The 23,308-nt window shown below is 39.5% G+C and overlaps 1 protein-coding gene across 1 annotated transcript; it reads right to left on the reverse strand.

Annotated features, from left to right (window-relative positions):
* Positions 1-764: 764 nt before the first annotated feature.
* Positions 765-22,756, reverse strand: LOC143426004 (proton-coupled amino acid transporter-like protein acs). Its single transcript, XM_076899109.1, has 8 exons — positions 22,443-22,756; positions 10,891-10,940; positions 10,681-10,800; positions 9,818-10,090; positions 9,505-9,589; positions 3,253-3,525; positions 2,264-2,618; positions 765-1,160 (listed from the first exon to the last, which is right to left on the reverse strand). The coding sequence occupies exons 1-8, from the start codon at positions 22,476-22,478 to the stop codon at positions 916-918; spliced, it is 1,437 nt and encodes a 478-aa protein (XP_076755224.1). The 5' UTR covers positions 22,479-22,756; the 3' UTR covers positions 765-915.
* Between the last annotated feature and the right edge of the window lie 552 nt (positions 22,757-23,308).

A 23,308-nucleotide genomic window follows, 5' to 3' on the forward strand; every position in this document is an offset into this window, starting at 1 on the left:
CATACAAAATTGCCTCACTACATACTACATCGTGTGTATGAAATTTTTCGCGGAAATATCATTCCATGCGTCCCCGAGGTGAACAATTTCCGTATCGCATGGTCTCTTTGCCGCAAACAAAGAGCCATGCCAGGATGATATTCCCCTAAAATGCATTTGCGAATCGCCATCGACAAAATGAGAGTCTTGAATAAAAAATGAAATGATGTTTCGGATTGGTCGCGCGCTCGCCGTGGAACACATTTCATTTTTCAGTCATCAATCTTAAGTATAAACGAGAGTTGCGACGGTTAGAACACATCGACTCGATCACAATCGCGTTAATCATTATAGATCAAGAACAATATCTCAGTCTGCGTACGCAAATAAACGGTTTACCCGCGATTTCTACACTCTAACCGATCTTAATCAATATATCACTCGCGTCTATCAGTGAAATTCCGTCCGCCATGCCTTCTGGGGCCGTGGCAACGGCAAACGATTAAAAAATAGTTCCTCGTCAGACGAGACAGTTCGATCATACATTAAAATGAAAAAAAAAAAAAAAAGAAAAAAGAAGGAAACACATCTTCAACATTGGTCCTTCTTCACCCCTTCGCCTCGAACGACTCGATCATTCAATCCTATTCACGCGATCAACGCATTATTTCGATATAAATAAAGGAGGGAAAAAGAAAAAACAAAAAAAATATGTCTGCAACAAAATGGAAGATCTCCTCGTCTGGACAGTCCCAATAGTCCCAGCCGCCTGTGTATCGATCGTTTGGTTTGCACGAAAGGCTTGAAACTTCGTTAACGTATCACATCTCAGGGCTTTTCCCCGCTGCTGAGAACAGATCTTCCTCCCCTTTCGCCCGTCACCTTCCTGCAGGGCGATTCGTGTTCTCCCCAGTTTAACGTCCCAGGTCGGACAGTTCACGAGAAGGTCTTGATGATGTCGCGAAGGCTCGTGTAGGTGCCAACTATCAGGCCAAGGAGGCCGAACAGGATCAAGGACATGTTCTTCGCCAACATGATGGACTTCTCCGTGGACCCGCACACGTTCCAGTACGTGCAGGTGTGAATGATGGCGGGGAAAGCCAGCCCCAACCCGGAGAGACACAGAGCACCGAACAGCGATATGAACAAGTCCAATTCGGGTATCGCCACTGCCAACAGAACTGAAAAATGGGAAAACAATAACAGTTAGAGCGTTTATAGACGTAAACTCCTTTATTATAGGACTTATTAAACATAAGGATTTAAACGAATTAAGAAGAAATATAGTAAAAGTATTGTAGCTATAAATTGTTAGTGGATTCGATTACTTTAAATGAAAAGAAGAAGAAACAGTGAACTATTAAATGCTAACTATTTTTGTTCAGAAATTTGTTAGAAGTATTTAATGACTGATAAATTTGAACAATTGCTTGAACTTCGATCAGAAAATATCGAGCGAAACAGAAGTACCAATTGCACTTGGAACTAGTCGCGATCGGATACGATGAAATTAAAGTGTTGACAGATTTACATCGATTCTGCCTTTCTCAAGCTTCGACAAAATATAAACAGCGAAACAAGCCTTCCAGCGCGTGCACTTAGATTCGATTAAGCCTCTATGATAATTAATTAGAGTCAGAGGAGATCGGGTTGCAGGTCAGGGAGAATCGAAAGCGGTTATACTCGTACTTTAGTCGGCTTTAACCAGTTCGAGACAGAGGCATATAGGTTTCTAACGACAATTTCAAGCGAACAACTATGCGACTCTTATCGATTTAATTATCCACTCCGATTATCTGCAAATAGAATTAATTGAACTGTAAAAACGACTGAAACCGTAAATAAGAATAAAACTTCCTGCGACTCGCTACTATTCTTCCTGAAGAATCGTATTAACTTTGAGGAAACAATGTGCCTATTTTTAAAACACAATCATGGACCATTTCACAATGTCAGATCGAGGAAACGATGTACCCAAAGTATCCATATTAACAAGGAAATCTTTTCCATTGCGTTACGAGGAAACTTTCCCAGCAAACCGCGTGAGTGTACAAAAAGTGGCTAAAGTATGGTATAAGGAAAAGTTATTTAAAAACTTTATCGATAAACTTTATAATAAATATAAGGAAATATTTCTACTGTGGTGGTGCTTCACGGAAGTGGAGTTACATCAACTGCTCGAAGCATAAAGTGACATACTTTCTTGAATCCTTTGAAATTTATCAAAAGATGTTAATGAACGAATCTAGCGAATTAACGAGAGATTTTTTATATGTCCACTTACATGTGAGAATTACAAGAGATGTCCTTACAACGTACTCCCACATCAGCTTGTGCGAGTTCTTCTCCAGATTCGGAGCGATGTACTCGTTCCAGGCAATGTCGATCGCCACGTAGAATTGGATCGCGTGAGTAAAGAAGATGCCTATAGCTAATAAGACCTGGACGCTCTTAGCCAGAATGGCAGGTTCGCCCAAATTGAACGTGATACTGCCCTCGATGTCTTTGCCATATCGGATGTAGCCGAAGAAACCTAGGGCCGTGTACAGGAAGACGATTATGCCCATCCCTACGTTCAGCACACCAAGGGGCCTCATGAACATCTTGGGTCTCTTCATTTCGTTCTCCAGCGGCAGTATCTGTAATTACAAATCGAGGGTGCGATGGTTAGCGAAACGTAAAAATTTGGAAACCTTCGTATTTTCAAATATGGAACTATCAACATTCGGATGTTCGATCTTATGAAATTTCAAAGTTACGAACGTTAAATATTCCTAAACTTTGAAATGTTAAACAATAAATTCCTAAGCTTTTGGGAATCTCTTCATTTCGTTCTCCAGCGGCATTAATCAAAGGTAGAAATTTTCCACCCTTCGTGTTTTCAAATATAGAATTCCTAACATTCGAATGTTCAATCTTACGAAATTCCAAAATTACGAACGTTAAATATTCCTGAACTTTGAAATTTTCAACAATAAATTCCCAAACTTTTGGGAATCTCTTCATTTCGTTCTCCAGCGGCGTTATTTGCAATTACAAATCGAGGATGCGGTGGTCAATCGAACGTAGAAATTTTCAAATATAGAATTCCCAACATTCGAATGTTCGATCTTACGAAATTTCAAAATTACGACCGTCAAATTTCCAACGAATTCTTAAACTTTGAAATTTCAGGCTCTCAAGAATTTCGAAACTTCTCGATATTAGAATACGCAAAATCTTTACTTCACTTTTAGTTTAAAGTAACGGTGTTCGCATGAAACGAATACTCACCACGCCTATTGCTTCGAGAGCGAAGAGCACAGTGCCGAAGTAAAGAGGGAAGTTCTCAACGTTTCCGATTGCTTCGCGACTACCCAGTGACATAGGCTCTCTGAAGACGTAGTACAATATTATACCGAAACTGATGAACGTGATACAGTTGGCGGCCGTTGAAAACGGTGCCAAGAACTTCAGATTCCTAATCCAGTTAACCAGGATCAAGGGCAGCAAGATTGCCAGCATGTACAACCTTAGATCGATATCTGGAAGAAACGACGCGAACGCCTGAAAACAGAAAAGAAAATACTCATTTTAAATAATTGCTTCCCTTAATTGTATTATACGAACATATTTTTGAATAAATGAACAATGATCATATAGTGGTGAATAGCCGATAGTTTCTCTTTAATAATCTGTTATTTCACCAAAATTGTCTGCTTTTCCAGAGTCGAAGAAGCAAAAATCGCCACCCCTTTCTGTTCCACCTCTGGAATGACTCGCTTTCGGATATCTTTGATTTCAACCACGTGTACTTACATCGAAGCAAAGATATGCAATGGCTGTAAATATTACTTACACACCATCATATTTATTATAAAATATATATATTGATTACTTAGGTTCAGGTATATCACACGTGACACCTCTTAGTCCCACAAGTGATTGCCACCCCTTTCTGTTCCACTTCTGGACAGACTCGCTTTCGGATATCTTTGATTTCAACCATGTGTACTTACATCGAAGCAAATTTAATATTTATTGTAAAATATATTATTAATAAATATTTATTATAAAATATACATATTGATTACTTAGGTTCAAGTATATCACACGTGACACCCCTTAGTCCCACAAGTGACCATAAAAATTAGCTACAATAGTAATGAAACAAAACTCGATTAAAAACTATCATCCACCGATATAAATTATAGATACGTGCTAATATGTTTTGATACTTATATCGTTCTGATTCAGATCCTGCTAGAATTCGAGGAGTACCTTATCTCAGAATTCCCATCAACAACAACCATCCTTCGCGCGCAATTATGTCTATCTAGTCGTTTTCTACCAACTGACACGTAAAATCCTAATTACAGTGATCAACAGAACATAAATCAGTCTGTCTGGTGTAGCTGAAACGGAACGCAACGAAAATGTAGTTCGCGCGAGGACGACAAATCGTTGTTAATGCCAAACCCGTTGTCAATATCGGGCGTTGTTGCGCTTCGAATTCAAGGGCGACCGGAAATGAGTCTCTTGACACGTATCGTTTACTATCGACTCAGCCTTCGCCTTACATAATGAAGGTGTTACGCAATCGCGCATTTTTTTTGCCGCGAATCAACGAGTTCCCAATTGACGAGCACGATTTCCACGATGGAAAGAGTTCCCTTCGAACGGTGCGTGGCGTTACGCAAACGCCATTAAACCGACGCTCGTTTTATGTAATTACTAAACCACACAGAGATAGCGCCGCGAACATTCCGATAATTTGAATATTTCGTACGGAATGCGAGGCATGAGTTCTTGTTTGTGTAATGTAACTGTAAGTACGGCAGAATCTTGGTTATTCCAATTAATCGTGAGATATCTCGAGTGATCGATTAATTTTCTTGTCACGTGTTCCATATTAAAGGTTATTCGTCTTTTTGAACACGACGAGCAACGACTCCGCAGTTGTTGCTTCTTCAACAAGTGCCCTTGCAATCTTCTGCTCTCTCGAACGTGTTCTTGTTTGTGTAATGTAACTGTAAGTACAGTAGAATCTTGGTTATTCCAATGAATCGCGAAATATCTCGAGTGATCGATTAATTTTTTTGTCACGTGTTTCATATTAAAGGTTATTCATCTTTTTGAACACGACGAGCAACGACTCCGCAGTTGTTGCTTCTTCAACGAGTGCCCTTGCAATCTTCTGCTCTCTCGAACGTGGCGAGAATTTGAATTTGAACCACGATGATCGCGGGTCATCGCACGTGAAATAGAAATACACGAAAAATAGAAAAACCCAAGGCAATCTGCACAATAAAAACGATACTTATAACGCGATAGATCTCCTTTCAGAGTGTCCTTAATTAGAAATCAAATGCGATGTTCAATTGATATATAAAAAATAATCTTTTGTCAATATCATTACATGCTATTTTATGGTACGATCAACCCTTTGACTCCACAACTCTCTTACAACAAGATTCTCCATCTAGAGAAACCAACTTCCGTTTCGATACAAGCGCAGAGCAAATAAACCGTACGAAGAGAGATTGCGATTCTTCCACATCTTACGCAGCTTCGTGTTGCACGTGCATCATTTACGTATTTTATGCTACCGTAGTTTATAATCAGATCTACATAGATCGCTAGGCGATACGTGAAACGTATAAACACATTCTTGAACAAGGTGCGACAGCCACGTATCTACTTCCGCCGTCTGTAACGCGACGTGTAATTATCGCGGTCTCAATGAAATCACGATCGCAAAAAGCGTTACGTGATTTCAGTTTTATAGTTCATCAACAGGAACGTAGTATTTACACCCGTGACAAGCCTCGTTCACCAGAACTCGTTTGCCTCCTGTGTGTATCTATGCAGATATTCAACGGACCGATGATAACAGCGATAACTGGTTCGAGCGCGGAACAATGCTCGATGGTCTGCCATTTGTTAGGTAAATTAGGTGAACAAATCATTCGTCGACAAGGCACGATCAGTGGCGTAATCGTTGTAGGCCAAGTCGATACCAGTCGTGCGGTTTTCCAAGCAAAACTGCATCTCGACGGCGACCCGTTTGGAAACTGGACGGGAGGAGACAGTGGCGTGTCGGTTTGGCCAAGTAATGGAACGCTTGTCGGTTGCGTACTACGCAGTGTAATGGATAGGTTGCGTTACGACACGTGTTATTACAGCAAGTGGCTAGAATGTGGATGCAACGAGCCTCGAGTTCGCGAAAAACCTGAATCCTGCGCGCGGCCGAGCGTGAAAGAACGGATCGATCCTCGTGGAGAACGCGGCTACCGTTCGATGGGAGGACCATGACCTATGCGCACCTCGAACAATGCTGTACATCTGTATTTGTACCCGTGGGATAGATGGAACTGATAGAGAATGTATTCCAATTGGTGGTAGCTATTTGGAACCCTACCAATCGGGCTGAGAGATTAGCTTAGACCTGAGACAGCGAGAATGGTAACGTAAAAACGATTGATTGCTACGTGATCGCTTTTCGCGTGGCGATAGTAAAAGTAGCAATATTCTCAGGTGAAAACGAACCTTAACGTAAATGTCTGTCTAAAGAGAAGTGATCGCTGTAAGTAGATACCACTTCCAGCTAGTCGACTGCGTGAGGCGTTTGATCAGCGAAACCAGTAGAGCCGTGAACATTGCTCGCGTTTGTAGTGTTCGCACAAACTCAAACGGTGATCACAGCTTCGAGAGGCTCGTTCGAATTAAGTTGTTCGAATCCACGTCGAACGTTGGACACGTATCATTCGAAACGGCAAAATGTAAACCTGTTATTCGCTAGACTTGAGGTATCGTTTCGAGCTCCTACGTGACCCGAATTCGAGACACTTAAAACCATTTTACCCGTGTGAGTCCGCTGCTTCGTTTAATTTAATACATTCTTTTCGAACTTTAAAAGGTAAGATTCATGAAACTTTTTCTACGTCCTGAAGTACACAATCGAACAGTGGGAACCTCTATGAGAACCAGTGCAGGCTGCACACTGTGCTATCCAACCATATAACGATGCCTGCTGTTTGCGAAAAGTAATCACGGTAATTATACAAACTGAACGATTTAATTATCGTCTCGCGTAAACACAACAAACTTGAAGTGAAATTGCTCAACTTGTGCAACCGGAATTCGTACAACGTGACTAATCTGTACGTGGCATTAGTGGCCTAACAGATACGAACGCGTGGCACGACTATTTACTCGGAAACGGTGGCAATAGATTCAGCCAGGTCTAGTTGGACAGTCGCACCACGCGCTTATATCGCAGAGATACTACTTACATAGAGTATAATGCGGAAGACAATTCGTAATGGCTCGCGAAAGTATTCAAACGTGCCCATTCGCGGTTTTTTTCATAACTAAAATATGTGTCTTGTACGCATGCGTGGAATTTCGAAATTATTTCAGAATAATTGGAAAATAATTCAATGGCACATACCTGTGTGCGTATAGCAATAACGGTATATTATAGAAGTATTGACATACCGATAACTAATTAGCAACGGTGAAGTAATTGTACGGGAGGAACGATGTTGAAACAGTGAAAGTAATGATACTCGAATACTCGTACTGGAATAGCAATGGTTAAGTAGCAAGATCGAAAGAATACTGTTTAACTAGTTCTAACCAGTGATACTTAAATATTGAATTAATTCTACATACCCATTTAAACAATAATAGTACACAAACATTGAAATAACAGATGATTATTTTAAAACCACACAGTGAAAGAAGATACTACAAGATATTGCAAGTCCATCTTTCACTTCAATCAATTTCGACTGAATAATTAAAATTAAAAATGACCAACATTGGTTGCCCTAACAAAAAAAAAAAATAAAAAAAAAAAACAGGAAACTGTAACAAACAATTATTTACATATGTACACGTAATACACTCGTGTCTCCATGACAATCAATTACATTATCCAGATCCTTCAACGGCTACTTAAAACCCAAAGCCTGCTCTAGCCCAGTCTACAATTGGCCAAGATAAAAGGAAACGCAAAATACGTCTAAGCAGGAACAACCTTCGCGGAAACGGCGTCACATACCAAACGAAAGCTGAAACAAACGGAACTCCTTGTTGAACGCCTTCTAAGTAGCTTCACGGTCATTATTAGCGTTCGTCATCGCGTCGAATAGAAGAAGCCTCGAGGCTTCTTCCTGATGTCCACGGCAACGACCGAAAGGGGTCTGTTGTCCTCGCGGACAAAAAGCCCGACCTCATCCTGTCCGTCCAGCGTAATGTCAACGAACCTGAATCGCGGTGTATTATCACCTTGGCTCGAGGCTCATTACGGACGTCTGTCCCGTCTAATCGTTTATTCCTCGCGGCGTGTTTCCCTGACCTACATGCTTCTTTTTCTCTGCCCACACGCGTTAACTGGCCAGCTCGAGAGCGGGATTCCTCGCGGTAAAAGCTGGATCAGCGCGAGTAACAAGAGTAGCGAAAATCTGTACGTGTGGTGGTAGTAAGTCACAGATCTGTGCACGCTGGAGAGGCGGAGGTGGAGAACAGTGGCGAACGGTGGAGAACGGTGGTAGCGGGACAGGTGATGTCACGGACTTCTCCGTTTCTAACAGTGGGATCAGATTGGCGGATTTTTGCGCGACGATCAGAACCACGAATCTCGCACGAAATTTGATCGCATCTAATTTGAAAATAACCATTAGTCATTTAGATATTTCCTCAGCATTGTTATTTAAGTAGCGGTGTAAAATCAGCATTTCGATGAAACTCGATAGAAGTTGTTTGCTCGTCTTTTTCTTTAGCGGTTCATACAGGATGGCCTCGAGAAAGTGGTTTTTATACATACGTACGTAGGAGGTGACTAACTATCTATTTAATTTCTTGTAATTATGTCAACTATCGCATGTGTGGTCTAAACTGCTGCACGTGTACTGTTAGGTGACAGGGGAACTGAACGGATATACTTGAACTCTGAGTAATGAATACGTAGGTGTTCAAATAAATGCGACGATGTGCCAATATAATTTTGGTAGCCTGCCACTGTGCGCATGTAGAGTACGTACGTGGGTTATTATTTTTTTGTCGTGATCCTCGAGTCATGCCTGTGTGTACGTATCGCAAATTATTGTATCTCTATGAAATTGATTGTTTATATAGTGACGATTTTACGATCAAATTATCGTTCATTAAACGATGATTCCGTTATTGTTTTAACTCGACGGATATTTACGAAATATTTTATAACGCTGCAACGCTATTATTGTAATATTGTTTTGCAAATTTCGATAATTATCACTGCTAACCTTAGTAACACGACCGCTAATATTTTGTATCAATTTGGACGTGTTTGCTGACCGATTATCACGGAAGACACTATAGAATTTCTACAGCACGTGTCATTCGTTTGAAACAAAAAATGTTGAGCTTGCATTGTCAATTTTCAGAAATATTCATTTAAGCGCAAAATAGATATTTAAAAATGTGGCCAGTACGCATGATGAATTATAACGAGTGATCTTAATATTATGACACAAACGGTGGACTGACAATTGTACTAACCAGCTTCAAATTCGTGGCGATGAACACGGTGTAAACGCAACAGCTCCCCAGTTGATATATCAGAAGGAATCCATTTATGATATGGCTGCAAACAAAGCATTTTTCACGGTTACAATTCCTGCAGAGTCAGCATTATGGTAATTTCGTAATTTTACTACACCTTGATGCAGTAAACAGATTGCAATTCGCGTGTCTTTGCTTTTCATTAGAATACGACTCCAGATAGAATTTTCAATTACACGATTATCTCGAGAATTGTAAAAATTAGAAGATAAAAGTTCGGTTAATTCGGATGCTCAATTGAAGTACTTACACTGACGATTTCGCAAGTGGCCTAAGCGACGCTGGGCCTACGGACAGTGCCGCTTCCGCTGTCGCTGGGTAAGTTAACGATGGCACTCGTTTCCTCTTGCAAAGCTCGTACTCTGAACTGACCAGTATCCGCATACAATAAGTACAGAACAAGCCTATGATCACAGTCGCGACTAAACCGATACCGTAACCCGAATGGTGGAAGGCCTTTGGCATCGCTAGAATCCCGGTCCCTAAACTGCCCTTCAGTAGATGCAGCAACGTTTCGAGACTCCTACAATATTTAACATTATTTCTGATTAACGTCAGAAAATTGATTACAACAATTATTGGGACAACAATAATTTTCAAGGGGCTTAGAATAAAGAGATTTGAAAAGTTATAGAATTTACAAATGAAGCTATTAATAATTTCATGAATGAATAGTTTTCATTCACGAAACGAGCCGAAAACAGCAGAGAATCCTAAAAAAAAAGACATTTGTCCAACTTCCAACGACTTGTTCAAGTCGAACAAACTCCTTCCTCCGCGTCTGAAACGGTTTCCTCGAGGGCAGCCGTGTTCTTCCGCTTCGCGACTAATCGGCGCAACAAATTGCTGTGTAATTCCTGTCTAGAGAAACGCGATCGGAATAAACGAAACATCACGGTTGTTCCGCATGCGTGCTGCGTTCGACAATATGCAGATCGTTCGCGATTGCGTTAACCGACCGAACCTATCGATTTACATTCCGCCTTCTACGTGTACGTCACGATGAACGATCATCAGTCGTTCCTCCGCGAGCGTGGCGCACGAGCTTCGGGGTATCAGCTGACCGTTGTAAACAAACGGATGAAAACGAGGTACGTTTTAATTGAAACTCACGTGGTCGGATGGGCGACCGTCCTGTGATCATACGGATTATAGTCTTCCTCGTACTCCTGCACGCCCCTCTTCTTGTCCTCCAACTCCAGCACGAAGACGTTTGACTTGCCTGCATCGTAACTGGAACAAGAATGATCTCGATTATTTAAGGATTAATTCAGGAGAATTTGTTAGAACGATGTTAGATCGCTAGTAATGAAGTGAACGTACCTATTTTTGCTGGCCTGCGAAGACGACCACCTTTTAGGGTCCAGATCATCCTGAAAAAAGACAAGGTTTCTATTAGCTATGAATTTTAGTGGAATTGAACGAAAGGGGAACCAAACTTGCGTGCAACTTAATTTTCTTTCTCACAAATAAATTCTAAACGAACCAAAAAATGTAACTCTCTATTCGTTGAGAATACAGAAGTATCTACTTGTTATTCGACAAGTTTGATTAACGCATTCCACGCGTAATAAGTTCGAATATCTCGTCGATTAAATCACTAATCTTCTACATAAATCCTGCAAATCACTTGTTTGTATGATCACATATGAATTATCCGGCCATAAAATTTGCCGTTGAGAAATGATCGCGCTGTCAGGAAGGATTACGTGTTTCGTCGATAACGATCTGCGATCGACGCTTTTTCCGGTGCCGGATTCGCGATCCGAACACGAGTCACGGTGGATTTCTGCCGGAATCCCCGGCGATTTGCAATCCATCGCGGTGAATAATGATCGTGCGAAACAACGATAACCACGAACCTGACATTTATACGTGACGAAACGAGCAATCTTAATATTCGAGGATCGCAACCGTGTCCGCATTACTTCGCCTCCAGTCTATTTCCTTACATTCTGCGAATCCTTTAACAATGTATTCCTCGAAAAAATATGGAATTTCAAGCATACGCGTCGAGTAAGCGCCGTTTCTGTTTAGAGACTGTAATTGATTTCTCGAAACGGTGTTGGAACAATGAATTATCGTCGAGACTCCTGCAAGAAAAGCGTTGCTCCTTGCCCTCGAGTCAACGGAATATTTTCAAAGTGATCAATACGATTATTCATACCGCAGATAAGCAATTTATATACATTTTAAATATATTCTATGTGGATGCATGTATTAAGCAAAAAGTAAAAAGTGCCATGATACGTAAGGACATGTAAAACAAAGTGTGAAAGAATACAAATTGAGCTAATATATTTGCATAAACAAGTATACTTAGATAATTAACATCTAGACATAACGTCAACTATGTCGTCGATTGTATTGTAAAATGCATGCTCAATTGATTCATTCTCGCGAACGTTCTCTTATCTGATCCGTCACGATTTATATCGCAAAAAGATCTGAACGATTTTTTCCGTGGAATCTTTTTACAACGTGCATGTATATACATACATACATACGTTAGGTCTACAGGAAAATTCTTCGATGTGTTTCGAAATTCTATTTACAAATTCGGAGGTATCGATTATCAAAATTATCGAAGAACAGATCAACCGTTCAAGATCCACGGGATCCAAAGTCTACCTTGTTGTCTAAGCGATTTTTAATTTGTCTGGATAATTAAATATTTCCATCCACTCTGTGACGAGTTATCCTTTGCGAGGAGGCAAACTTTTCAGACGATATTTCATGCCTCCATAACGCGATTCTATGCAAATTTCTAACGAATGGTTCAAGGTTATCACACACGGACGCGTTGTGAATTATGTTCCAAGTGTTCGCTGACGTATTTGAAAAAATGCGAGACATTACGAAAGAATGTTGCGTTTTACGTGAAACGTGGCGCTGCCACGCGGATGGCTGAGATCCATCATCCTTGGCGGATCGAGAGGATCGTAAAGTACGAGGCGGCGGATGACATTGCCGACCAATCAAGATTTTACTATCCGCCAACGATAGCGTTGCGACACACACGCTCGGATGCATAAATATATTGTGCAGTATAAACACGATCGTGGAGATAGAGAGACAGAAAGAGAGAGAGAGAGAGAGAGAGAGAGAGAGAGAGAGAGAGAGAGAGAGATGAAGGAAGAAACCGATTCGTCTTAACGACCAACACTTTCAATTGCGTACGCTGCAGATGGTCGTCTTTCGTGAACTTCCTAATGGGATTTTCCGTTTACGACGATCGATCGATAGAGACATCGTGTAAAGATCGAGATTTCGTGGCTCGTTATCGCTCGTCTGATAAAGAGAATCACGACGGGGCATCCCTGAGAAAAACACATGTCGTTCCTAATCTTTCATCCTGTTTTCTATTTTTTTTTACCATTCGAACGATAGACGCCGCGATCGCTATCCTCCTGTTCGATGCTTCAAAGTGCCAACTTGCTCGATGAGAATTGCCAAATTGACTGCGCGATGAACACTCTAAAGAATGGCACAGCAACCATAACGCAAGATCCTCTATTGATAAGTAGGAAAACAGCACAATCGCGGTGATTGGGACTTTGGGATCTACAAATTGAGAATTTCTTAATTAAATGGTCGCTTTTAAAGGGCTCGATGGCACTTTTAAACGTAGAAATTCAGAAGCGCCACTTTTCAACTAGATTTCTCCAAAAGTGGAGAAATGGCACTTAAACGGTTACCACCTTCGTCCACACCTTCTTTAGCATTTTTAATATTCATTTGGTCCGTTTCTGTGCAACGAAGAAATTACCTTCCATAATGCTACTTAATAAATATTGAGTGCTTTTATGGATTTTTTAGTTACGTACACAGCTGCAAAATTCCTTAACTCTTTTTCGAGTGGAAGATTTACAAAATAGATATACCTCTACAGACTATCTAGGTGTAACGTAGAACGAATTGGCCATGTTGTGGGAGGTTTGCCAATATTTTCTTCTTTATACTTATTAGATTTTTATACAGCTTCCCTTCTTTTATTCGTTGTGTTTTCTCCTTCACACTTCTTGTGTCTCGATATTTTCTGTTTCTTATTTCCCTTCCTAGTCATTTTTTGTATTTTCTTCGCTATCTTTTATTGCTATGCTTTTTTTCTGACTATTCTAAAATGTCTGCTCGCAGACCTTCGAGCAATTTGGTACGATGACTTTCTCTTCCTCTCTCTCCCTCTGTCTCTCTTGACAGAACAGATACTAACTGTTCTTTATCGATCTGTTAATTCGTAACGTTATGCACTAATTAATATAAGAAGCATTGACAACTCGTCATAATTAATGTTTTTCAATAAACAATCGATGATAAGTGAGTGATAATTGGTTGGAGTATTTTTAAGATAAACGCTCGATATAGTATGACAAGAAATTTCGTGCTCTCAGACCTTGGGATGAAAAAAGAACTTCTTGGCAACAATCCGTGAAGGTTATTGTTCAAAGTGCAAACTTAATTTTCCCGCTAATCTCACTGGATTAAAGTACGATGAATAATGTAGAATACTTATATCATACTGTGTGTGGAACTTTAACCGTTGATTCCGTCGACGATTAATTTTTTAGACGAAAAAAAACTCCTTTTATTAACATCAGCAAGACTTTTTGCTTTCTTGCAACCGTTATTTTTATAACCAGCTATACGTACGCGTATACGTATATAATTGGTTATGTTGCAATATTCGTAACGATTGCAATAAAATACGTAACACACACACACACACCACTGGCAATTTCTGATAAGAATTGTTATAATTTTACGATAAAGGGATTAGCGTATCTGAGAATTATTGTCTGTGAGAACGATAAGTATTATTACAATTTTACAATAAAAGAATTACCGTCTCATCAGTTCGACCCGATTTTTACTTCGATGACAACTGTATCTCAGAGGCAAAGTAACATTTAAACTCGTTAACAGTTTAGAGACTTCTCCACTTTACGGATACTCTTCAGTTGGCAGATAGAAGGTACTGTTGCATCACTGGTAACGCGTGTCTGGCCATGAATATCCGTATCTACTGATCTGCCAGGAAAACGCGTCAAACAGTGAATAAGACTTTTAAATATTTCTCGCTGTTTTTCTAGTTTTTCTCACCACTACTTTGTACTTCTTATCAATCTCTCTGGTGTTTTGTTAAAGAAAAAAAAAGTGGAATGTAAAAATTCGAAATGCTAAAAACACGATAAGATTGAATAACATTATGCATTGTAATATATACAGTGTGATAATGAAATACAAAGTAACCAAAAGGAATAATTTTTAAACAAGCCTTTCAATTTGATAATCGATCACGTGTGATGAATTTCGATGGTACCGAATTATCATATTAGGAATGGAACAAATATTTATGAATGATCGATCCTTCCACGTCGATTGAATTCTTCGAGTCAAATGGAACAAAGTGGCTCCACGGAAGTGTTATTCTGCAACAAATCCGGGACTGGATTCGATTAGCATAAATCTGCCGATTCCATCATCCACAATGGCGATACGAATGGCAGCAACATCGCCAAGGAATTCGAGACGGACGTTGGTTCTTCGCGCTGTTCCTCGTCCCGTCGAGTTAAAATTAACTGGGCAAAATCGAAGAACGAGCACGCATTGATCTTCAATCGTAACGAGAATGAACGAACCTAACAATAAACTTCGCATAATTGACCGATGCCACCACGTAACGCGTAATATAATTCACGTTACGCGTGGTCAATTAACGATTCATTGGGAACAATGACATTTCACTGTCATTGAGAGCTGTTAACCACGAGCCTGGCATGAATTAAGTTACCATTATTCGCGTGTTAACAATAAACGGCCTGGGTATTAATTGGTACCATTTCATCGCGCTGACCTGGTTCCAATCAAACGAGTAATTTGTAAAATAGTCCAAAAAATCTCGTTTCATTTCTCTTTCAGAGGATCATCGAGTGCATAATCGCCCGGATAAAATTTCCACTCGACTTGTTTTCGATAATAACGTTCGACTCTTGAGATTTTCACTCGACCACGGAAATTTGGAACCGCTCAATCGTCGATCGTAAATATCATATTTGTTTAAAGTGAACGCGAATTGCCTGGCAATTCGCACTTGCGCTTCCGAGGAATTTCGATATTATTGCTTGATCAAACATGGACCAAGCGTGGACCACATCGTCCAAACAAATTATCTCAGAGTTTCGCGATGAAATCGCTAATTTCGAGATCGTTCCGTGGACACGTTCTCGATCTTCAAGAGTATCTTACCGCGCGATCAATTTGCACATCTCCCTGTTTGCGTCGATAACATATCGTTACTTGATCGACCGTTACATTTTATTATCCGTGTAGTGGAAATTTTAATACCCGACGACAAATTCGAATGCGATCGATTTATCCCAGAAAAAAAGCTTGACGAACTTTATCGAATGTAAATGGCGCTACGAATATTAACATTACAGAATAAAATTTCTTATACGATAAAACAACATTTCTCTCCTTCCTCGCCGTCCGATAAATATAAAACTGACATTAAAAACGAAGTTCTGAATGGCAACAAAAATAAATGAAGACGACGAAGGAAGAAAAAGAGGATGAATTTCTAAATATACCCAAAACATCCTAGCATCTTCGATCGTTGATGCCTGATTAATTCTTTTTCTAGATAAAATAAAGTGGCGAACGAGATACAACAGTCAACGCGTATACACGCATAATCCTTGTGTATCGTAAGAAAAATTGAGTGGAAAACAAAGAAAAAAGCGACTGAAACTGGATCGTACAGTCACGTTATCACCATTATAATACCGTGCGTTAAACGCGAACATCATTAAAATCCGATCGATCTTTAGTCACGTTTCAGATGCAACAATTACGACTTAAAGTAAATGAACAAGTGGCTTAAGTTTTTCAACTCCTTTGTCTCATGCATAATCCCTTAATTATCATCGACTATTGATCACCTTCGTTCCTTCAATGTTCAATTCCTCTTCTTCCTCTCCAAAGTTCTCTAAATTTATTCGCACGAAAGTAAAAGTAAATTGTTGGAATAATTTTTCGCGAACAATTCGAAACAAAATCGTATCGGAAATCTTGTTATTCGTTTAAGGAAAAATTAAAGTATTGGTGATTTTAGAAGTTAATCCCTTAATTATCATCGACTATTGATCACCTTCGTTCCTTCAATGTTCAATTCCTCTTCTTCCTCTCCAAAGTTCTCTAAATTTATTCGCACGAAAGTAAAAGTAAATTGTTGGAATAATTTTTCGCGAACAATTCGAAACAAAATCGTATCGGAAATCTTGTTATTTGTTTAAGGAAAAATTCGAGTATTGGCGATTTTAGAAGTTAATCGTAACGCAGGAGCGAACTCGACCTCTTTCGTCGACCCCTTTCTTAAACGATCAATCTCTCGACCAGAAAAAGACAGACAGACTTGCGGCATGTCGTCGAGGCACGTAAAACGCCACGTTAAGACCGTGGACGCGTGCAATTATGCCAGCTTTAAGGGGATTAGTGAGAAACGCGAGAGGATGACATCCAGCAATTTAGAGACGGCTAAATAATCGGTGTGACACGAGTCCGCCGGAAGTCTCACAACATCAACCGCGATCCTCCGTATAATTCTAGGTTGAGGCGTCGAAAAACTTGCCTGTCTGAGAAAAAAACGACCAACTACTTTCGATCCTCGATAGAAAAATCGTGGAGGAATTTTAAACCCAAGGATTTATCAAATTTGTGTGGCTTTTCGTAATTAATTACAAATTTACCGCGTCGCCTTTCAAAAAATGAAACGAATGAAACGATTGCAATTAATTCTTTGAAATTGCTAGAAGGAAATCCAAGAATCATACGATTGAAATTATTTCTATATCTTCTATGATCTATGAAGCTTTTCCTCTGTTCTTGATTGACCTCGATATTGAGCTCCAAGTCCAATTTCGAGCACCAAGTCCATCGTCGGACGGTTTGCAACATGTTATTGCGAAGTGAATCACATTTTTCGGATTTTTACGTAACTTCAGCGACCTGTCGATGAATTTTCAAGATTGAAGTTCGTCGATGGTGTGTCGTACACGTGAAATTTATCATCGATCGTTCGTAAATCATGCCTGATACGACCATTGACCAGGTGACGTTTACGTTATCACGGAATTGATTACGTCCCAGTAATGACGAGAGAGAAGTGAAAAAAGTTTTCCACCGGGCAGAGGGATTTAGATGTGCTTGTTAGAGCATGATCGAGCGATAATAGCGCGATTGACGAGGGCATGTGAACCAACGCGTGCTTCACGGATACTTGGTTCGTTGTTCTAGGACGTTAAAGGAATTACATTGAACATTTCAAGTGTTATTACAATTTTTTAAAATTTTCTACTTAGATATTGGAGAATTTCGAAACTTTGTAAAATGCAAAATGAAAAGGAGGAAGTGACGTTAAAATTGTCTCATTATTCATACCACCAGAATCGAAGTCATACAATTTATATGAATACATTGAAGTTTTGCAAATTTCCTAGATTTATCACTAGCGTATACCATTAGCGATTAATTACGATATGTTGAAATGAAATGAATTATTAATTTTCACGGAGCCTCGCACACAAATGTATCTATTACAAACAACAAAGTGTACACGCATCGAGAGAACTGACGAACTTATTGGTTAACCAAATGGAAAGTTATTTCACAGTCGTTGAATTGTATTTTTCCCTTGTTATTTATTTCAGAAATGAAAACGATAGAGGTAGCTGGTTCTTATTAAATTTTTCCGACGATTTACATGTTATGAGGTAACATGAATATTTCATGGTGCTTCGAAATTAAAAGCGAGATTCTAATCGGCGTTAAGAAACACTATTATCATTCGTTGACTATCGTGTTGCGCGCGTTGTGCAATTGTTACTTTGCAATAAAAGAAAGTGATGTTAAATTATTCTGGCATATTGTACCTCGTTCACTGTTTACATGCTCTTTTATCGCGTGTTTTGTAGTATGGAGAATAATCAGAGCTCGGAACAATGTGTTTGAAAATTTTTAGTGATAGCGGTGTTTGTAGTATTCTGACGTACTCTATTCGATGTTTATACTAAGTTGTTTCAACGCGTTATCAGATTCTCAAACTCTCTAATTCTAAATTTCGAAAGTTTTCTCAAATTCTCAAATGTTTAACTGTTCAAAATCTCAAACTCTCTTTTAATGTTCTAATTCTCTAGTGTTCTAATCTTCTAATGTTTATAGTAAATTGTTTCGAAAGTCCTCGAGTTCTCTAATGTTCGATTTTTCAAACTTTCAAATCACTAACCTCTCAAATGTTTGAATTGTTCAAAATCTCAAATTCTCTTCTAATGTTCTAATCTTCTAACGTTCAAATTCTCGAACACACAATTGTAGGTGTTCCTCAGTTTTGAAATAAGGTTTAACAGAAGGTTAACATTTAACACAGTCTCTTAAATTTTTCAGGGACCTTTCTAATTCTCAAACTAGTGGTTTAATAATAATCTGTCAGTTATATATGCTACCACATTAAACACCCCACCTACAGATGCCATTGAATCTCCTACTTAGCACGCTATTTGATACGAGATTTAACACGCTAACACCCTCTTAGCATTCACTCGCCCTAATATATATGTACTGCCCACGCTAATAACTACGCATTTGCCTAATCACAGAACCAACAATTGCCATTGAAACAATTCTTCCTCTCCTCCGCCATCCCCTTCCTCGACTCTCAAATCTGTATTACCAGCTTTTATCAAAACAGCGTCGCTTCGCGAAAACTACGAGACACAAGTAGTTCGTATCGAAACTAATAAATCAAAGTTTTACGATGTACCAAAAGTAATTAACACGTTATTCTAATAAGATCGAAATCGCACGGTGGATAAACACACGTGCACAGATAAATCGATATCATAAATTTCATCGTTGTTATCAGAGACAGATAGTGATATTTTTTTTATTGACATAAAGTTGTCGAGGAATGTAAGGACACTTTTAATCGCGAAAGAGACAACACACCTCCTGATTACGCATTCCATTGTTAATGTATTATATAATTCAACGATCTCCCTATTTTCTCTTTTCATTTTCTCGATATCGTTTTATATCCGATAGATATCTTCAATGTTTTCTATAAAGCGAATCATTAAGAATCGCGTGCACATGACTTATCGGATGACAAGATGTTATATCGGCAGGAACATCGATTAGATGTCTGACGGTTTCCAAAAGTAATCCCTTAGATTTTTTTTTATTGTCACGGAAAACAATTCGCTCAGATAACATTGTCACGTTCTCTCTTCCACGAGGAGCATCACGTCTGGCACTCGCTCGATAACATCGATGATTAACACTTAATAAACGGCCCTCTAACTTATCTCGATTTGTAGCGCACGGCAAACACTTGTCTCCTTACGGCGCCAAAATTTTTCAAATTTTTCTACCGATTATCGAGCCGCTACTAAAAAATGTCCCACGCGAACGATGATCACGGCGCACAGATGATTATCAGGGAGCATGATCTACGAAAACAAGACGAAGCTGTAATGGGTACAGTAAACATTTGATAGGTATCACGGCTAACGATTGCTATTGAGGGCAATAATTTCTTTTTCCTTCTACGATCTGACATTAAATCGAAGGACAGGGTTTGTTCTTAACTTTCTATCGCAAAAAACAACATTATCGAGAAGAGAAATTGTTTTTAAGTCGCCAATTGCGAATTAAATATTATGTGAAATAGAATTTTGCGATACTAACAATGTATTTGCAATCGTAACAACTTTGCGATAGTAATGACTTTGGCACACGGAGTTCCAAGTATTTTATGGTAATAAATTGCATACTTAGCTATTCGAGTTTTGAAACATTTAAGCATCGATCGTTTTCATATTTTTCCGCAAGTGTTTACGGAGACATTCTTGAATTGAAACTTCGATCTCTCGATTCCTCCAGTTATCGAAACGCTCGACGAATCGATCTATCGCAGATGCGCGCGCATCTCTCTCTGTTTCTCTGCGTCAAACCATATTCTTGATATTCTTGAGCATGCAAACTCATATTCCAGAATTATGTACAATCGTCAACGACGTGATTATTTACATTTACGTTTACCAGACTGCTAAGCAACCCGACAAGAGCCCAACAAAGGAAATTTAAATACAGACGCGTCACCGTGTAATGATTTAATTACTTCGATTTATATTCACGTCTCGTATTCTCCTAATCTTATCTAAATCCATAACATCAACACAGGTATGTCGATTCTTAATACGAATCCCTGCTATTGATTCTGTGCAAGCATCAATTCAATGACCTCTGTTCAGATAACATTCCCTGATCTATTTACCGGATTGTCGAAATTTTCGCTTATCGTCGCCACTGTAAATCGATCAGCTACGATAACGTAAATTCTTCGACCACGAAAATTGGGTCTAGTCGAATAACTTTAAATGACAAGATAATATTACAGTTTATCCGCGTCCACATCGAGCAAAAGTCATCGAGTCCCGTCTAGCCGGAACACAAAGGAGGTGAAAGTAACTTAAACAAGAGTAACCTAAACAATGTGGTGCCCACTGTCGAAACCACGACGAAAAAGGTAGAAATTGCTTAATTTCTCTTGCGCTGGCGAACTTTAAATCTAACGAATCCGTCAGGAGGAGAAAAAAAGTAGAACCGACAAAAAAGGAACGAAACGAGAGCCGCGCGGTGGTAATCGCGAAGGACACGCGGTTTCACTGACCCGTTCAACAAAAGCGGTGTAGTACTTTTTCTATCAAATTTCACGTCCGTATGACGCAAATCTCGGCAGAAAAAGGAGGAAGATTGCGGGGGAATCGAACGCGATCTCGAATTGGAAAAAAGTTCACCCCGATTTAAATTACGAACACGGTCTTTGCGCCGCGAGCATTAACGTCACAAAGCCCACAGTTCCGGCTGATATTGTCCTTCGACGCGTAGAATTTTTCATTTCGATAGGGACTTTCCCTTCTCTGCTTTGTACGAAACGGGTTTACCCGCGATAAGTCACCACCCCAACAAAAATTGTGCGCTCTCGCGTCATGTATTACTTGAAAACATGAATACTACTTGAAATCACCAATTAACCGGCATTTTCGATCGAAATAGTGGCGTATCGATCGAGTAGGACATTGATGATCGACAGGTTATCCCTTTTCAAATTCAATTCTTTCGAGATATAGATTAAAGAACATTTGATTAATCCAGCTGACTTACAGACTGATACGGGACAAAGTCGTTCGTTCTGTTATTTTTATAAGTAAGCAAAAAACGTGAACATTTGTTCTTGAAGGAGACAGTCCTCTGTGATCTTGAAATTCGCTTATATTTAAATTTCTAATGAACGCATACAATAATAAAGATATCTTTGAACACAGGTTCATCGTCGAAAGGCAAAAAAACAGGCAAAGAACGATAAATAGACAGAAGGTGAAGTAAGCTACTTGTGGTAACAATAACATATCTCTCCGGCTCTCAAGGAGTTCAATCGATGGTACAAGAATCAAGTATGGAATTTTTATTTTATAACAAATCGAAGTAAATAAAATAGATTGAATATCTAGAATAAAATTCTTTAAATAAATAGAAATTACTTTCACTATCATCCAATGAATATATTCATCAGCTCTCGTTAGATTAAGCATTAACCGACGTATTATTAGAAACACGCAGAAGCGGAAAAGGATCGAATAGAAGTTAGCGTTAACTCGCCACATCGACCTTTAACGATTTCCTATCGATTCTACGGGCTCGAACGTACTCCACTGTATCAGGGGAAAAGAAGAATACAAAAATGAAAACATCGTGCGCAAGAAAGGTGAAGAAACGGAAAGAGGATAAATACGTGCATACTGTACAACGTCACTCACCGTGCTCGAGGTAAATCCCAAATTGTCGTGCGACATTCTGTCGGGTCACTTCTGTGTACACCGTCAAGCAAAAAGGTAAAAGAGGAAGGCAAAGGGAAAAGACCCGAAGAATTCGCCTGGAAGCGGCCTGTCGGATAAGTAAAATAATAAAAGTGTCGCGCGACGGAAGCACGGAACAAGGTTAACGTAAATGAGAACGGCGTAGCAGCGAAAGATGCGAAAAAGGACAACCGGTTTCAGTTTGTTATATGGTATGATACATTATTTTCTGTTGCGACAGGTACGGCTGCCGCAACTCGACTGATCGGGGTTCGCGCTAAGTATTATTTATATAGCATCCATGCCGCCACACACGGCACAACGTACCCATTGCCATTTCGTTCGCTGGTCACTCACGGCATGATTTGGACGAGCATCGGTGCACCTCGGCTACCTTACGCGAAGCCTTACGCGCGAACAAAGAGAATCGTATGTGAATGAGACTAGCCGGTTTACCTTAAAACCGTTTTACCCTCCGCAATTCCCGCGGCTGCACGGATCAGACGTTTTGGAACATCGATGTGGTCGCCGCCAATCCTCCGATCGGTAAGAAACGGTACGAACAGCAATCTGAAACGGAAAAGTTTGTTAGAAAAATATGCAAACTATGTGTAACGTTTACTTGAAGCGTGCAAGCATATAGTTCCGCAACGAATGTTGAACTTTTGAAAAGACCGGTCTTTGTTTGTGGTCATTGTTTTGGATTTAATTTGTGAATGAAATTTATTGCCATGAACATCAATCGCATTAGATATTCATATTTACAGTAATTAATTAAACTGATCATATGTTAACACGGGAATAAGAGTAATAGAAAACTGGTTTAT

This window comes from Xylocopa sonorina, chromosome 8 (genome assembly GCF_050948175.1).
Source record: "Xylocopa sonorina isolate GNS202 chromosome 8, iyXylSono1_principal, whole genome shotgun sequence".
NCBI classification, from domain to species: domain Eukaryota; kingdom Metazoa; phylum Arthropoda; class Insecta; order Hymenoptera; family Apidae; genus Xylocopa; species Xylocopa sonorina.